The 14,989-nt window shown below is 35.1% G+C and overlaps 7 protein-coding genes across 7 annotated transcripts; 4 read left to right on the forward strand and 3 right to left on the reverse strand. All coding sequences in view use genetic code 12, as the record gives it.

Moving 5' to 3' along the window:
• Positions 1-92: 92 nt before the first annotated feature.
• DFG16 (Dfg16p) lies at positions 93-1,832 on the reverse strand (the record flags this gene model as incomplete). Its single annotated transcript, XM_049405508.1, has 1 exon — positions 93-1,832. The coding sequence occupies one exon, from the start codon at positions 1,830-1,832 to the stop codon at positions 93-95; it is 1,740 nt and encodes a 579-aa protein (XP_049264893.1).
• A 788-nt stretch (positions 1,833-2,620) lies between these two features.
• On the forward strand, positions 2,621-5,740 carry J8A68_001824 (uncharacterized protein; the record flags this gene model as incomplete). The annotated part of the gene is made up of 1 exon (XM_049405509.1): positions 2,621-5,740. One exon carries the CDS (start codon positions 2,621-2,623, stop codon positions 5,738-5,740), a length of 3,120 nt encoding a protein of 1,039 aa, XP_049264894.1.
• Positions 5,741-5,827: 87 nt separating this feature from the next.
• On the reverse strand, positions 5,828-8,224 carry J8A68_001825 (uncharacterized protein; the record flags this gene model as incomplete). Its single annotated transcript, XM_049405510.1, has 1 exon — positions 5,828-8,224. One exon carries the CDS (start codon positions 8,222-8,224, stop codon positions 5,828-5,830), a length of 2,397 nt encoding a protein of 798 aa, XP_049264895.1.
• A 214-nt stretch (positions 8,225-8,438) lies between these two features.
• Positions 8,439-9,389, forward strand: NBN1 (histone acetyltransferase; the record flags this gene model as incomplete). Its single annotated transcript, XM_049405511.1, has 1 exon — positions 8,439-9,389. One exon carries the CDS (start codon positions 8,439-8,441, stop codon positions 9,387-9,389), a length of 951 nt encoding a protein of 316 aa, XP_049264896.1.
• Positions 9,390-11,318: 1,929 nt separating this feature from the next.
• PGA33 (Pga33p) lies at positions 11,319-12,044 on the forward strand (the record flags this gene model as incomplete). The annotated part of the gene is made up of 1 exon (XM_049405513.1): positions 11,319-12,044. One exon carries the CDS (start codon positions 11,319-11,321, stop codon positions 12,042-12,044), a length of 726 nt encoding a protein of 241 aa, XP_049264897.1.
• Positions 12,045-12,658: 614 nt separating this feature from the next.
• On the forward strand, positions 12,659-13,861 carry J8A68_001828 (uncharacterized protein; the record flags this gene model as incomplete). The annotated part of the gene is made up of 1 exon (XM_049405514.1): positions 12,659-13,861. The coding sequence occupies one exon, from the start codon at positions 12,659-12,661 to the stop codon at positions 13,859-13,861; it is 1,203 nt and encodes a 400-aa protein (XP_049264898.1).
• A 96-nt stretch (positions 13,862-13,957) lies between these two features.
• J8A68_001829 (uncharacterized protein) lies at positions 13,958-14,875 on the reverse strand (the record flags this gene model as incomplete). The annotated part of the gene is made up of 1 exon (XM_049405515.1): positions 13,958-14,875. The coding sequence occupies one exon, from the start codon at positions 14,873-14,875 to the stop codon at positions 13,958-13,960; it is 918 nt and encodes a 305-aa protein (XP_049264899.1).
• Between the last annotated feature and the right edge of the window lie 114 nt (positions 14,876-14,989).

Here is a 14,989-nt window from a genome sequence, read left to right on the forward strand (position 1 = left end):
TATTATAATTACAATTAATAACTGAATTAATATTCTATTAATTAAATCCTAAATTCCTATATATCCCAATATTCTAATTATACACTCACTATCTATGTCTTCTCATCATGCCAATAATCATCCATACTATATCCAGGATGTGGTTGGAATGGTGGAGGAGCATCATCATCATCCTCATCATCATTATCATTATCATTATCATTATTCGTATTATTGTTATTCCCATCAAAATGATGATGATCCCTTGAAGATCCAATAATCATTTGATCATCAACATTTCTTCTCGGTATATGTACATTATTATTATTTTTATTATATCCATCATCATCATCATCTTCTTCATATTCATCTTCTTCATGACCCCAAATATCATACCCATCCACAATCTCATCATCATATTCTCGTTCATCTTCTCTTCTATTGACACTCCCAATTTCAATTGGTGTCACATCTATAGAATGAGGAGTTTGAGTAGTTGGTGTTGGTGAAAGTGAATTAGCAGCTAATTGTACTGTTGCATGTTGTAATATTCTAGTATCATCTGAATCATGGACTGTAGATGACAGTATTCCCTTCATATCATATACAATATCTGTGGTGGTGGTATATTCTTGAGTATCTAAACTTGATCGACTACCAGTAGTCCGGATTTTATCAAATATATTCCAGAATTTCCCGCCGGTGGGTTTTTGTAATATACGATCATTTTTATCCAGATGTAAACTCATTGATTCATCATGACTTATCTTGCGTCCTAATACTCCCATTAATTCAAATCTTTTCTCTAATACCCAAATATTGAAAATCCATTCCCAAACGGTGGTAATTAATATTATATCAACCATACATGGTATTATAACAATCCAAGTACGAACTAACCAATTTTGAGAAAATATACTTAAATAAAGTATGGATAATATTAAATCAAATAAAAATAAAAACCAATTAAATAATGCTAAAGGTAATAATCTTTTTGAATAACATACTTTTGTCGGGTTTTTCATCATGGTGGTATAATATAAAAGATTAGCCCAAAACCAAATTAATATTAACCATTCTAATATACATCTTGCAATTTTCCAATTATATACTGAAGTCAGCATATTAAATATTGCATTCAGATTATTAAACGTAATTTGATAAAAAGTTTGAACCGCAGCACAAGTTAAGATTAATGTAGTACCAATTATTGCATTATATTTCTTAAATTTTTGTCTTGAAATCTTTAAAGTAATTTGAAACCAAGCTAAATGAGTGAAAACTTGTGATAAGATATTTAAAGATTTAAAACTTGAATTATTTCTTAAAGTATCAACCAATAATATAATATCTAATGAAGCATTATAAAATTCTAATCTAGCAGCATTAGTAAATCTGGTTAATAATATTGTACAAACCGTGGCATAAAATAATGTAGCTAATTGAGCTGACCAAGGTTTTCTTTTATGTTTTGGTGAAAGATATAACAACAAAGATAACATCCAACCCGAGACACAAGTACCACATAATACAAACAACAAGGCAACAAAAGTATCACCATTATCTTTTTGTTTATATCTTGTTAATACATAATCAGGAGTTTGATCATTTACTAACAGTTTATTAACTAATTGAATTAAATCAGGTATTGAACAATTTGTAATATAATAAGCGGGTAAAAATTGTTGATTAGTTAAATTTAACCATTCACTATTATTATTATTAATTGATAAATCAGGATAATGGAATATTTCTAATAAACCAGAAGTTAATGAATAAACTGAACAATTAATTGGAATGTCTTCTTCTTGAAGATATAACATTGTTTGATTACCAAATCCAATTAAACCCATTTCTTTTTATAAATTTTATATAAAAAATTCAAGAAATTGTTATCAATTTATATAAAAGTTTCCATTTAATTAATCGATTTTTCTTAATAAAAATACTAAGAATTAATTAACTTAAAGAATCTCTTAATCTGTAATGAAATGCACAAGTTATTCTTATATAATAAATTTGTGTATCGTTGTTTGTTGTTTTCTTGTCAAACTTTTATAAGACCTAGTTTAATTAATTTGTTAACTAAATATAGCGTAAGAAATTTAAATGAAAAAGCTTATTAATTTAAAAATTTCTTTCTTTTGTTTTCTTTCTTCTCTTTCTTTTATTCCTTAGTGATTGTTAGTGTATATGTGTAATGTGTATGTGTAATGTGTATTTGTTAAAACCAAGAAATTTTTATAAGTATTATAATTTCATGACTTTAATAAAAAACAAAAAATCAGTTCAGTTTATATCTCTGTATTTTTTTTAACTGTACATTTAATAATAGAGGCGGATGTTAAACTTACTTAAGGCTATTATGGTTAATTGCTTTTTCTTGGAGGTAATTATTTTTCTTAGTGTATTATACGTGTACCTTTTACCAAAAAGAAGTCACATGATATTATAAATCTGATCACATGACTAATCACGTGACTTTTTAATTTAAGAAATTTTTTTTTTTTTGGGTTTGAAATTTTATTTAATTCGTTGACCTTAAAGTAAATAGAAAAATGTGCTGCCAAGTTTAAATCATAAGTCTTCAAATCAAACAAAGACAGCCTTTTGAATAGATTTTACAATCAATTTTGTTAATATGTCATATCTAGCACCACCACCAGGTATTGGGGGTGGAATAGGTAGACCAATGAGCCGACAAGGATCTAGAGAAAACTTAAATGAAGTTAATTCTCATTTACAAGCATTAGCATTAGATTCTCCATCACAAGGTCATAAGAAAAAGTCAAAAAGAACAATGAGAGCATATCATTCCGATTTCAATTCTCCTATTGGAAGTACTGTAGGTAGTCCAATCCCTTCTCATGCAAATACTTTTACTGGTGTACCTAGTCCAGGGATTCCATATGGATTTCCATCTGATCCACTTGCATCACCTCGACCACAACAACAATTACAATCACCCTATCCTGGAGTTAGTCAACAATTTACCCCACCAATTCAACAATTCCAACATCAACCCCAGCAGCAAATACAACAACAACAACAATCAATAGGCGGCCCACAAGTAGATCAATTTCATTTACAAGATATGACTACCACCCAAAATCAAGGTCGTTCAAATGATCTTTCATTACAATTACACAGATATCAAGATCAAAAGAAATACATCACCCCTGATGAAGAAGGTAATCTAAAACCATTCTTAACATTTTCAGAAACAATCCCACCTGAAGCTGGAACCCAATTCCAAGCAATCGATCAAGGTACTGCCCTGTCAAAATTCATGAGATCAACAATGTATTACGTGCCTGAATCTGAACCAGTTCGAGCAGCTACAAAATTACCATTAGCAATTACGATTCGACCATTTGCACCATTACTCCTGACTGAAGATCCAATCCCCGTAGTTGATTTCTCTCAACGAGATCAACAATCACAAATTTCAATAAGTGAAAGTGATAATGATGGATCAGAAAAGGAAAAAGATCCATTGAGTATTGGTCCACTTAGATGTCGTCGTTGTCGATGTTATGTAAACCCATCGATGCAATTCACTCATACTCAAAGATTCGTATGTAATATTTGTCAATTCCCTAATAATATCGTTCCCGAAGAATATGCTTCATATTTGGATAATAATGGTTATAGATTAGATAAATTTATTCGACCAGAATTACATAAAAGTGTTTATGATATTCTTGTTCCTAAAGAATATAATTTCGGTGGCGCTGGTGTTGAACCAAAACCAATCCATTTTGTGTTTTTGATAGATATATCTGAAAGTAGCATCAAACAGAAAATCCCCCTTTTGGTAGCCGATGCAATCAGAGCAACATTATTCGATTTTGAACAAGAATATCAAGATCAATTACCAGACGAGAAACCAAAATTAAAAATCGCAATTGCGGCATTCGATAAACGAATCCATTTCTTCAACTTATCGCCCAATTTAGAACGTGCCGAAATCTCAATCTCCGGCGATTTAGAAGACCCATTCATTCCATTCCATGATGGACTCTTTGTCGATCCTGAAGAAAGTCGATTCGTCATCGACGATGCCCTAAACTACATCGAACGATTCAGTAGTGATCCAGAAAGAATATTTGACCCCGAACCGTGTTTTGCCGCCGCCTGTCGTACCATCATGATGTGTTTGGATTCAGTTGGAGGTGGGGGGAAGATTATTTCAATCTTATCAAATTTACCAACTTGGGGCCCCGGGGGGTTGAAATTCAAGGATAATAAAGCCGTGGGAAGGGTTGCTGTGACAGCAGAGGCCGAGAAGAGATTATATACTCCTGATAATGAATATTATAAGACTTTGGCCAAGGATTTCATTTCGAAAAATGTCGGAATTGATGTGTTTGTGGTTTCACATGTTCCCGTAGATCTTTCAAATGTGGGTTGGTTAGCTTCTGTCACGGGAGGTGAAGTGACTAGATGGGCGAATTTCAATTTTGAACGGGATGCCAGGAGTGTGACTGCCAAGATTGTGGGTTCGGTGAAGAAATTGACGGGATATCAAGGACAATTGAAATTGAGATGTTCGAATGGATTACAGGTTGCTCAATACTATGGGACTTCTTCATCCATTGCTGAAGCGAATTCAATGGTGGCTGGGACAGTACAGGATCCAATTATACCTGTCTTGAATCAAGATCAAACTTTTACGGTTCTTTTAGAATATGATGGGAAATTAAGTACGAAATTAGATTGTCATTTCCAAGCGGCATTATTATATACTGACCCCAATGGAATTCGAAAAGTTCGAGTCATAAACCTCGTTCTTGCCGTCACCAAGAAACTCGAAGATGTATTCCATTTCGCCGATGAAAACGCAATCGTAACCACCATAGTCAGGGACACCCTTTCTTTCATCGGTCAACAAACCCTCCTCGAACTCCGTGAAGCTTTGAATAATAAACTAGTTGACGTTTTCGCAAGATATAGAGCTATGAACGAATATGACCACAATCTGGCTGCCATCATGACTAATAAACTCCTATTCCCCGATCTGTTGAAACATTTACCAACTTATATCCTATCCTTCCTCAAAACCACGGCCATTAGAGCCCAGCAGAGTGTGAATTCAGATACCCGATTAGTTGATGTGTTTGCGATGTTGAATATGCCAGTGGAGAGATTGATGTATCATCTCTATCCCGCTTTGGTTGAATTACATTCCTTAGAACTGGAAGAAGGACACTGGGTGTCGGAAGATCGGGAATTTATCTCATTGCCGGTGTATAAAGATCTTTCGAATCGGAGTTTGGATCGTGGGGTTTATATTTTATGTGATGGGTTGAAGGTATTTGTCTGGATTGACCCAGAGGCGAATATTATGTTACTTAGGGATTTATTTGGAGATTCGGTGGGGTCTATTCAGGATATAAACCCCTTGATGGATGAATTACCGGTTTTGGAAACGGAAATATCTCAACAAGCTCGTAATATCATTAGATATTTCCAATCCCATCTTGTTGGATTGATGGGGTTGGGTAGTGCTGGGATTCAAATTGTGAGAAAAGGATTAGATGGGAATGAATTTGCCTTTAGAGAAATGTTGATGGATGATAGTTTTGGTGGGGCGGTGACTGCAACTAGTGGACCATCATATCCTGAATATTTAACCAATTTACATCGGGCGATTAAGGTGACTATGGAGAGTGATAAGGGGTCAAAACAGATTAAGAATTCGATTTCGAATGTTGAACATGAGCATGCAACAATTGCTCAGAGATATATGCATTTTTAAAAACAAAGCAAAGACGATTATAATTTGCATTCTTATTATATAGAACGTTTATATAATTTCTATGAAAAGTATATAATTATTAATTACTTACTTAAATTGTATAATTTTAATCATTCCCCCTACGAACTGAACCACATCTGGTCGTTTACACCTCCTCAACACATTCCCACATCCATCTTTAAGTTTCTTATTCTCCTTCAACCTCATAAACATCTCTTTTCCACTATCAGTTTCATTATTCGCCATGCCACAAATTATATCCACAAACAAATATCCTACAGGATACATCAACTCCTCATCGTCCGCCTGATTCACAAACAAATCAGCAATCACATCCATCAACGCATCACACACCTCCCTTTCCCCCACAATCACTTCCACAATCACATCATTCTCAATAGTCGCATTCGCCAACATTCCCGCCACAACCCGCTGTAATTCCACCCTTGGCGAATTCAAAAACTTCACCACAAGATCCAATCGTCTTCGATTCGCCGCTTGGTTTTCACCGGGGCCGATATTGAAAAATTTCGCGAGGAGGATGGGTTCAGATATCAAATTCGCCACTAGTTCCCAAGCCGCTTTTTGGATCTCCGGATTATCGGCGTCGAGGATAAGGGTGTCGAGATAGGAATCATAGGTTTGACGAACGATGTAGGTACGAAGATCGGGATTGGTGGCGATGTTGGTTAGTGCGAGAAGGGATTCGAATTTATCGAGTAGTGTCATTTCTTGAAGATATGAGGATGATTCTGGAAGGAATTGAGATCCGGGCGTGTAGTTTGTCATATCGGGTCCTAATAATTCTTTCAAGAATGGAATTGCAGTGGTGGGGATGTCATATTTGGAGGAGGGGGCGAGTCTTGGATCGACGGAGATTAATAGTCTGGCGAGGGATCTGATTGCGAATACTCTGGATTCGATTACTGATGGGTCTTTCAGTTTTGGGAACGAGTAGATGGTTTGATCCTGGCGTTGTTTGACGTCACTGAAATTGACAAGATAGTTTATGCATATATTTAATGCACCTTGTTTTACGAGCTCGAGTCTGGTTTTTTTGTCTTGATCCCAGGAAAGGTTGTATAAGATTTTTGTAACTTGATTGAATGAATTCTGAGAAGTCGTACCTTTGATAGATTTGAGGCTCGTGATTTTGCTAATGATTTTATTCTCGAATAATAATTCTCGATTGAATAATTTGATGGCATTTTGATCTTCTTTCTTACTATCTGATCCAGGTTTTGGTGTTGCTAGATTTTTGATATCCTTAGCTGTATTTTTATCATTTATGTCTTGAAGTTTGGTGAGATTGACAAAGATCGAAAGAATACCGTATTGAAATGGAAAGTTAAGCTTTTGCGTATCACCTGGAAGAGCGGTAGTTTGTTGTTCAAGCTTAGAAATTAAGACTTCGATAAATTCAATATCCATCCTAATCAATTCTCGAACTTCCCAATATAAAGTCAAATAAATCATTCCTTCAATGGCAATTTCAATATATGCTTCATCAACATCCTGTGTCTGTTTCAAGTATGAAATTAATGTATCTGCGAGTATTCTAGTATTGACTGTCTTGTCTGATTTCTTTTCTAATTCAACGAATTTCCATAATTTAACTAAAGTAACACTGGACAATACTTGAATTTTGGGGTTAGGGGATTGGATTCCCTTGACTAGGAATTCATAATAATTGGAAACATTGAAGGTACGACAATTTTCAACTATGCAAGACGCACTAATGAGTTTTAATATTGCGCAATGCATTTCTTCTTCTGGATTGGAGGATATTTTGGAAAGGATATGCTTCTTGGTCTTTTCTGATTGATATATCCCTTCAATTATTTCCGGGATCATTGGAAAACATAATTCAAGAGTAATTACAAAATTCAAAAATTCTTTAGGATCAAGTGTTTCTTCTTCCATAATAACCTCTAAGTACTCTTGAACAATTTCACAAGTAATCTTCTTTTGTAATTGTAAACTTTGAACTAATGATACAAGAATTGTTCTCTGGATTTCATAATCCAGACTAATAAATGTTAAAAATAAATTCAAATGTTGAGGATTTGTCATTTGGAAATGTGATACCAAAGAACTATAAATACCTAAATAGAACTTGTATACTTCTGGATCATGATTATCTTTCAAGATGATTCTAATTGTACTGAATAATGATTGAACCAATGCTTCTGAATTTTTTTCATTATTCTTGAGAATGACATGTCTGATAATGGAAGCAGATGAATCATTGGCTGTGTATAAACCTTTCAAGAAGCGTCCAGGATCATTTAATAGCAATTCATATAATACTTTGGAATGTTCTTTGTCTTGAGCATACTTTAGGAGATTTCTATGTAATTGTGATTTTTGTTTGGATGTTAATTGTTCAATTTCTTTTTCGTCTTCTGAAATAAATTGCTTAAGATCTTCTTTGAATGTGGCGTCTTCAATTGATAGATTCTCTAATCTTTCAATCAATGACATAATTGAAGGGTGCTGAGTTGCAAGGGAAGAGAAGATGGTGGTTGTGAATGAAAAAGTGTTGATCCATACTTGATCAATTATACACGACTCAACCCAAAAGGGGCAATAGAAAATTTTTGTCTGTCTGTTTTGATATTGTCTGTCTGTCTGACTTAGTAATTCAACTATCCACCGGAGGTATAGAGAGCAGATAGATAGACAAGGAGTAGTAACTATGGATACATCTACGGTATTAGAGAAGTATACACAAGATTTGTCTAATCTTCCTTTGGAAGTTAAACATTTATTACAAGAAATCAAATTAAAGGATATTCAAGTTAATGAAACTAAAAAGAGATATCAAACTAAAGATAATCAACTTCATAAATTCATAAGAGCAAATGGTACATTGACTAAACATCCAAAAGAACAACAATTATATAATAAGATTCAAGAAGATATGGATCAGATTATAAAACTACAAAAGGAAAAGATCTTACTCGCAAATACTGCCTTATTTCTAATTTCAAAACATTTATTCAATTTTGAAACTGATATCGTAAAACTAGAACGTGATGAACTATTGCCTCCATTAGAACATGGTCTTGATTTAGAAATCATAAGTAGAGAAGAATTATCCAGTAATTTATCCGATAGTTTCACTGCCACTCCAACTCCAGGTAGAAACGGCGCATCAATAACCCCGGGACCAGAAGTTGTTGTCAAAGGAGGCAGAGGACAAAAGAGGAAACAAGCACTAACAAACAGAGGTGGCGCTATGTCAGCTACTGGACTGGCTGGATCGGCTACATCAGCATCTTCAAGACCACTTAAGAGATTACGATCAGAAGAAATGGAGGATTCATTGGCATTTGGAGGTGGAACTGGATCCTTGGCCATCAATGGTAGTGTATCGCTCGGACCGATGGGTACAAGCTCAATGGATGGTGGTCCAGGGGTTGGAAATGGTGGAGGTGGTGAAGATGCTGATAATAATTTATATTGTTTCTGTCAGAGAGTATCATTTGGAGAAATGATTGGATGTGATAATGATGATTGTAAATATGAATGGTTTCATTGGAGTTGTGTGGGGATAACCTCTCCTCCTAAAGATGATGAAATTTGGTATTGTCCTGATTGTGCTCCAAAAATGGAAAAGAGAAAGAAGAAGAGAAAGAATAATTAAGTAGCTTTGTATATTAGTATAGAAAAGATTTAATGAAGTAATGATTTAAGATGACCTTAAGTTCTGGAGAGCTTTGTATTTGATTTAATATGACCTTAAGTTCTGGAGAGCTTTGTATTGTATCTTGTGTATTTCAGCTGTCTGTTGGTTAATACTCAAATCTCCCAACTGATATCGTAGAAAGAAGAGAAGAGTTGATATATAGTCATTCCCATCAGATTTGAAGCCAATAGTAGGGCGCTTAACAGAACCTGAAATCAAAAACCAGGGAATAGCTGATTGAAAAGATGAATTGCTTTATTTCTTATACTCTCTCGCTTTACAGAAGACTAGATAGCTATTGGTAACAGATTGTGGAATTTCAGAGGATGCATTTACTTTCCATTCTACGTCACGGATTCATTTCTTAGGAGGGATAGATTCTTTATCAGTATGCAACTTTGTCAAAAGAGATTTGCGAGGAAATTCTTTTACATTAACGGTTCCAAAAGCTTGAATCATTTCTCCTGTAAGCATATAATTTAGCTTCCATCGCATTGGGTATCTATAATTTTGCAGCCATTTTCTCACATTTCCGAATTTTAGTGGCATTAGTCCCTCCACCAAAAGCTTTTTGACCGGATTTCTTCCTTCTTCTCTCTCTAACTGAGAATAAACCCTCCTATTATCAGGATATTCACGAACTTGGTCCCCCTGTAGCAAAACGAACGACATTTTCTGTAAAGTAGTTTTGCCAGGTCTTTTGTGGCAAATGTACAACAAAAAGCGCAAAATACTTTTTTAGAGAAACTATCACTAAATGAAATAAACCCTCCCTATTTATGGATTCGGCCTCAGATGTTAATTATCAGGATATTCACCAACTTAGTCACTCTTTAGTTAAAAAAGACGACATTTTCTACAATGTATTTTGCAGAGGTCTTTTGTGGCAAATGTATAACAAAAAGCGCAAAATACTTTTTTAGAGAAACTATCACTAAAAACCATAAACCCTCTCTATTTATGGATTCCGCCTCTGTTGTTAAAGGGGTGATATGTAAAGAGGTGTTTTCGGTGATAAGGTATGATGATGCAGAATTTGGGATTGTAACAATTTGCGGATATGCTATATTTTGTGTAAGTTTTGATAGGTGAGGTGTTATAGTTAGCACTAAAGTACTTTTGCAGCCAATTTTATGAAACGATTTGAGTGCCTACAAAGACTCTCATATTTTAGATTATGTTTGCTTAGAGAGTACTGAAAATCCCGTTGTATCTTTATAACTATTGTTGGTCTATGTTTTGACATATTTTGGGTAGCCCAATTAACGTTTTTTGGACGCTTAAGATTCATGATCCGGAATTATGGTCTGAACATCAACAGAAAAAGTAACGAAACAAGCAATTGAATCTCGTGATTAATTATATCAATGATAATCCATCTGGGATTAGATTCGGGGCTTGTAGCAACGATGATCAGAATGAAAAAGGGAAAATTGTGATGATGGGAATGTGAATAATTGACAATTGGTGAGAAATACGTTGGGATTTCGCAATGGTTGTAGAGGCTGGTTCTGCTGATGATATCAAACTAAGGCATGCATATGCAAAACTAAAAAACGAACCAAAAACCGAATGACCTGATGAAAACTCGACAACCCAGTCGGATATTCATTGGTTGTACAATGTTCAAATTGTAGAAGTAAAGATTTAAATAAATTTCTTAGTGAACTTCGCCACACGCGTTCTAAAAAAATAAATCTGTCTGTCTGTCTGAAACAGGAAATACAAGGGGTTTTTCGAGGATCAATAAAAAATAAACTTTGTGTCAGACAGACATCTAGGTTCAAACCAAAAAAAAAAATTAAAAAACTCCTGTGTGTGAAATAATCCTTTCTGTCTGTCTGTTTCAAAACTCATCCATAGCAACTATAAGTCACTCGTTTAACAATGAAGTCTGCCTTACTTTTACTTCTCCTTGCTGGTCATCTCTGTGCTGCTGCGGATTTAGCTGATACAACTACACCATTAGCAGATGCTGGTGTTGCAGCTACTACTACCACTCCTTTAGCAGATGGAGCTGCGGCTGCCGCTGTTGACACAACAACAACTACTCCTCTTGTCGATGGTGCAGTCGCTACAACTACTCCACTTAATGGTGTAGTCACTACTCCAGTCACTACAGCAGCCACCACCACTCCTACCACAGTCGTTCCCGGAGCTGATCCTGCTACTACAACTACCGGTACAAACACGAAAACAGGTACCACCACTTCTAAAACCGGTACAACTCTACCAACAACTATTACAACCGCAACTGGTCCAGCAGATCCAGCTACCATGAATGCATCCCAACTCAGCCAATACTCACTCACAATCACCATGAATGCTGCCCAACTTGCATCCTATAAAGCTACTCATACCGACCCAGCTTCTAAAGCAACTACTACTAATGGACCAAGTCCGGATGAAAATCCTAATACTGAGGTAGATGGTACGACTAAGGGGCTTACATTTGTGACTACTAGAGTATTGAGATCGACTTCCGCTGCAGCTACTGGTGGTACACTGTCTGGTGTTAAGAATGCGAATGGGGGTGTGAGTGAAGTAGTTAGTGGGAAGATGATTTTTGTTTCTGTTGTTATTGGTGTTTTGAGTGGTGCTTTGGGATTGTAGGGAACTTGCGGCAATTATGGCAATTACTTTATAAAGATTTTATAGATGGACATTTGCAGTCTTTTATAGACACTATTTTGTTATTTTATATAGAGATATAATATAAGATACGTTCATGGGTATCTTTTGTAGGAAGTGTAAGTGGTATGTGTTGTGTCTTGATTGTTGAATCATACATAACCTCTTCTGGATTCATGTTCTCTCCTTATCTAATGCTTAAAAGCTATGTGTATTCAACCAGCGAATAATAACACAATTCTAACTTATGTACATCATCCACATAAGCTTGAACTGAAATGTATGAAATGTAAAGTTTAGTTGATAAAGCAAAAATCATCAACAGTTTTTTATAAACTTACATTTCACAAACTCCTATTGAAATATCAAACTTTTGCCGACGATATAGATAGATTATTCATTATGTTATCAATTGTTTGTTAATTATACACCTTCACTTTCGTTTCTATCCCTAGAAAGAAAGAAAGAAAGTTCATCCATTTTGATTTTTGTTTGTGCGGTTTTAATCTCAGTTCAAATTTTTCACAATTTTTTTTTCCATTAATGGTCATTAAGAGAGATATTCCATACATAAAAGACAACAGGCACTATTCATAATGATACGAACATCTATTCTACTTAGAAGTAGGCTAGTCCAAAGAACATCTATAAACATCCATTCCAAACTACCAGTTATATCTCTTTTAAGATTCAACTCATCAACTTCATTCGCATATATCAATGATTATGATAAATTATCTCAAAAAGTTCAAGAAACAATCACACCCACCACCGAACCAGAAACAATAATTGAAGCACTTAAAGCCTGTAAATCACTTCAAATCAATTATCCAATCCAAGACCAACTTGATTCAAATTCAAAATTAACCAAAGAATCAATTCAAATCGTTGATGAAATCTTTAATCATGAGGTCAAATTCTCTCCATCATTATTGAAAGATATCTTATTATTAAACCTTCCTACTGAACTTAATCTTAAGATAATCAATCATTATTATCGATTAAACCCCGGGAATACAACTATTGTTAATAAGGAAACCGCATTGGTTGCTTTGAGGAATGCATTATTTAATGCTGATTTTGAACGGGCAATTAAATTAACTGATATAACAGTTGGTCATCCAAATTATATTCTCAAGAATCATCAAATTTTTAAAAAGGGTGCTATTCAATTAATCTCAACCGCTGTGGGTATAACCTTATTCACTAAATTTGGTACTCATATAATTATAGATTCAGGATATCTTCCACCGGTATTTGATCATCTTGCATCATTAAATTCAATTATTTTAACTTATCTTTTCAATTCCACATTTTTCATCACGATTGTGAAATTGGGTAGACAAATGGTTTCATCCGGTGGTGATTATTTAGCATGGCAAAAAGGGACATTCTATACTCATTGGTTTAAGCATGCTGATGAATTATTATTTAGTGCCAAAATAGTAGAAGCTGATCGAGATTTAAATCGTGGGGAATCTAATCCAGAAATATTGAATGAATTATGTAGACCGGCTCCTAAAAATTCACAAAATGAAACGTCATTGACTCCTGGGTATACTAGAGATGGAGAAAAGATCAGATTACTTGCTGCAAAAGATAGTTTGGAAGATATTAAGTTTCAAGCATATTGGATGACTGGTGGGGATGGATTTGAATGGGTGGAACCAGATCAAGATCCAGCGGATATTAAATGGAAACAGCATATTGATAATTATCATGCTGCTGGGGTTGATGGGACTAAGAATTCTGGTGCTTTGAAATGGGCTGATGAATTGATTGAAAAGTCAGACAATTGAGAGTGGTGTCTCAATCAGCCAATTGAGAGAGATGTGTATTTAAATATCGGTATATAACGTTAAATTTATTAATAAATCATTATCAGGAAAAATCACTTACATATTATATAAATTAGTTTCTACTCCTTTTGAATTAGACGGCAATTCAACTTCATTTGGATGTGCTGCATCTTCGGAATGTTCTTCCTCCTCATCATCCCATGCCCATCTAGGTATCAACCTAATATCATAATCAGTTTCCAATTTCAATTCATCCCAAGGTTCAAAATTCAACCAAACCATTTCGAAATCATCATCATCTATCATTCTATGATTTCCTAATTGAATACTAGGTTTTGTATATTCCGGATTCACCAATTCCGATTTCCCTTCCAATATCGCATCTATTCTCTCCGCTTTATTCAATTCAACAACATCTTTCAATTCACCCTCTAATAAATGTTTTCTCCTATGATCATTAGTATCTCTCAATTTATTATAAATTTCCAAATATTTCCCCTGATTATTCAATTTACTCAAAAGGCCACGACTACCATCACCAAGCACCCCTCTCTCACCCGGTTTTATAACATTATTATCCTTCGCCAATTCAATCGACACATTGGCAAAATGATCAGGATCATCAATCCGTTTTTCAACCTTCTTAATCCAATCACCAACTTTTTCAATCCAACTATCCAAACTCAACGGATCATAATATTTATAAGCACCAAACCATGCACTTGGTTTATCACCCTGTTTGATCGCCATCTTTCGATAATGCTGGGCTTCTTCATACCAGGGGTCATAAGGCAATGTCAATCTCGACAATTCCAAACCGGCTCCAAAGATCATTCCGGACCCAATCACAACCGCACCCCCAGTCTTCCACCACGATGTCCTTACTGGCGGAGGAATATAACCTGTCCCACCGGGATAGGCGGCGGGGTTGGGCGGAGGTATACGACCTAATCTGATTAATCTATATGCTGTCCGGAAGAATCCGATCCCAATGCAGAATTGAAGACCAATCATGGCGGATAGGGCGGGGATGTTGTCGGATGCGGGTGTTAATGGGCCCCATATTAATGCGATGCTTGGATTTTTTGGTATTAGTCTTTTGGGGTTTGGTAATGTAATGATAGTTGT

Source organism: Hemisphaericaspora subhashii (genome assembly GCF_019202705.1).
Source record: "Hemisphaericaspora subhashii strain CBS 10753 chromosome Unknown scaffold67, whole genome shotgun sequence".
Lineage (NCBI taxonomy): Eukaryota > Fungi > Ascomycota > Pichiomycetes > Serinales > Debaryomycetaceae > Hemisphaericaspora > Hemisphaericaspora subhashii.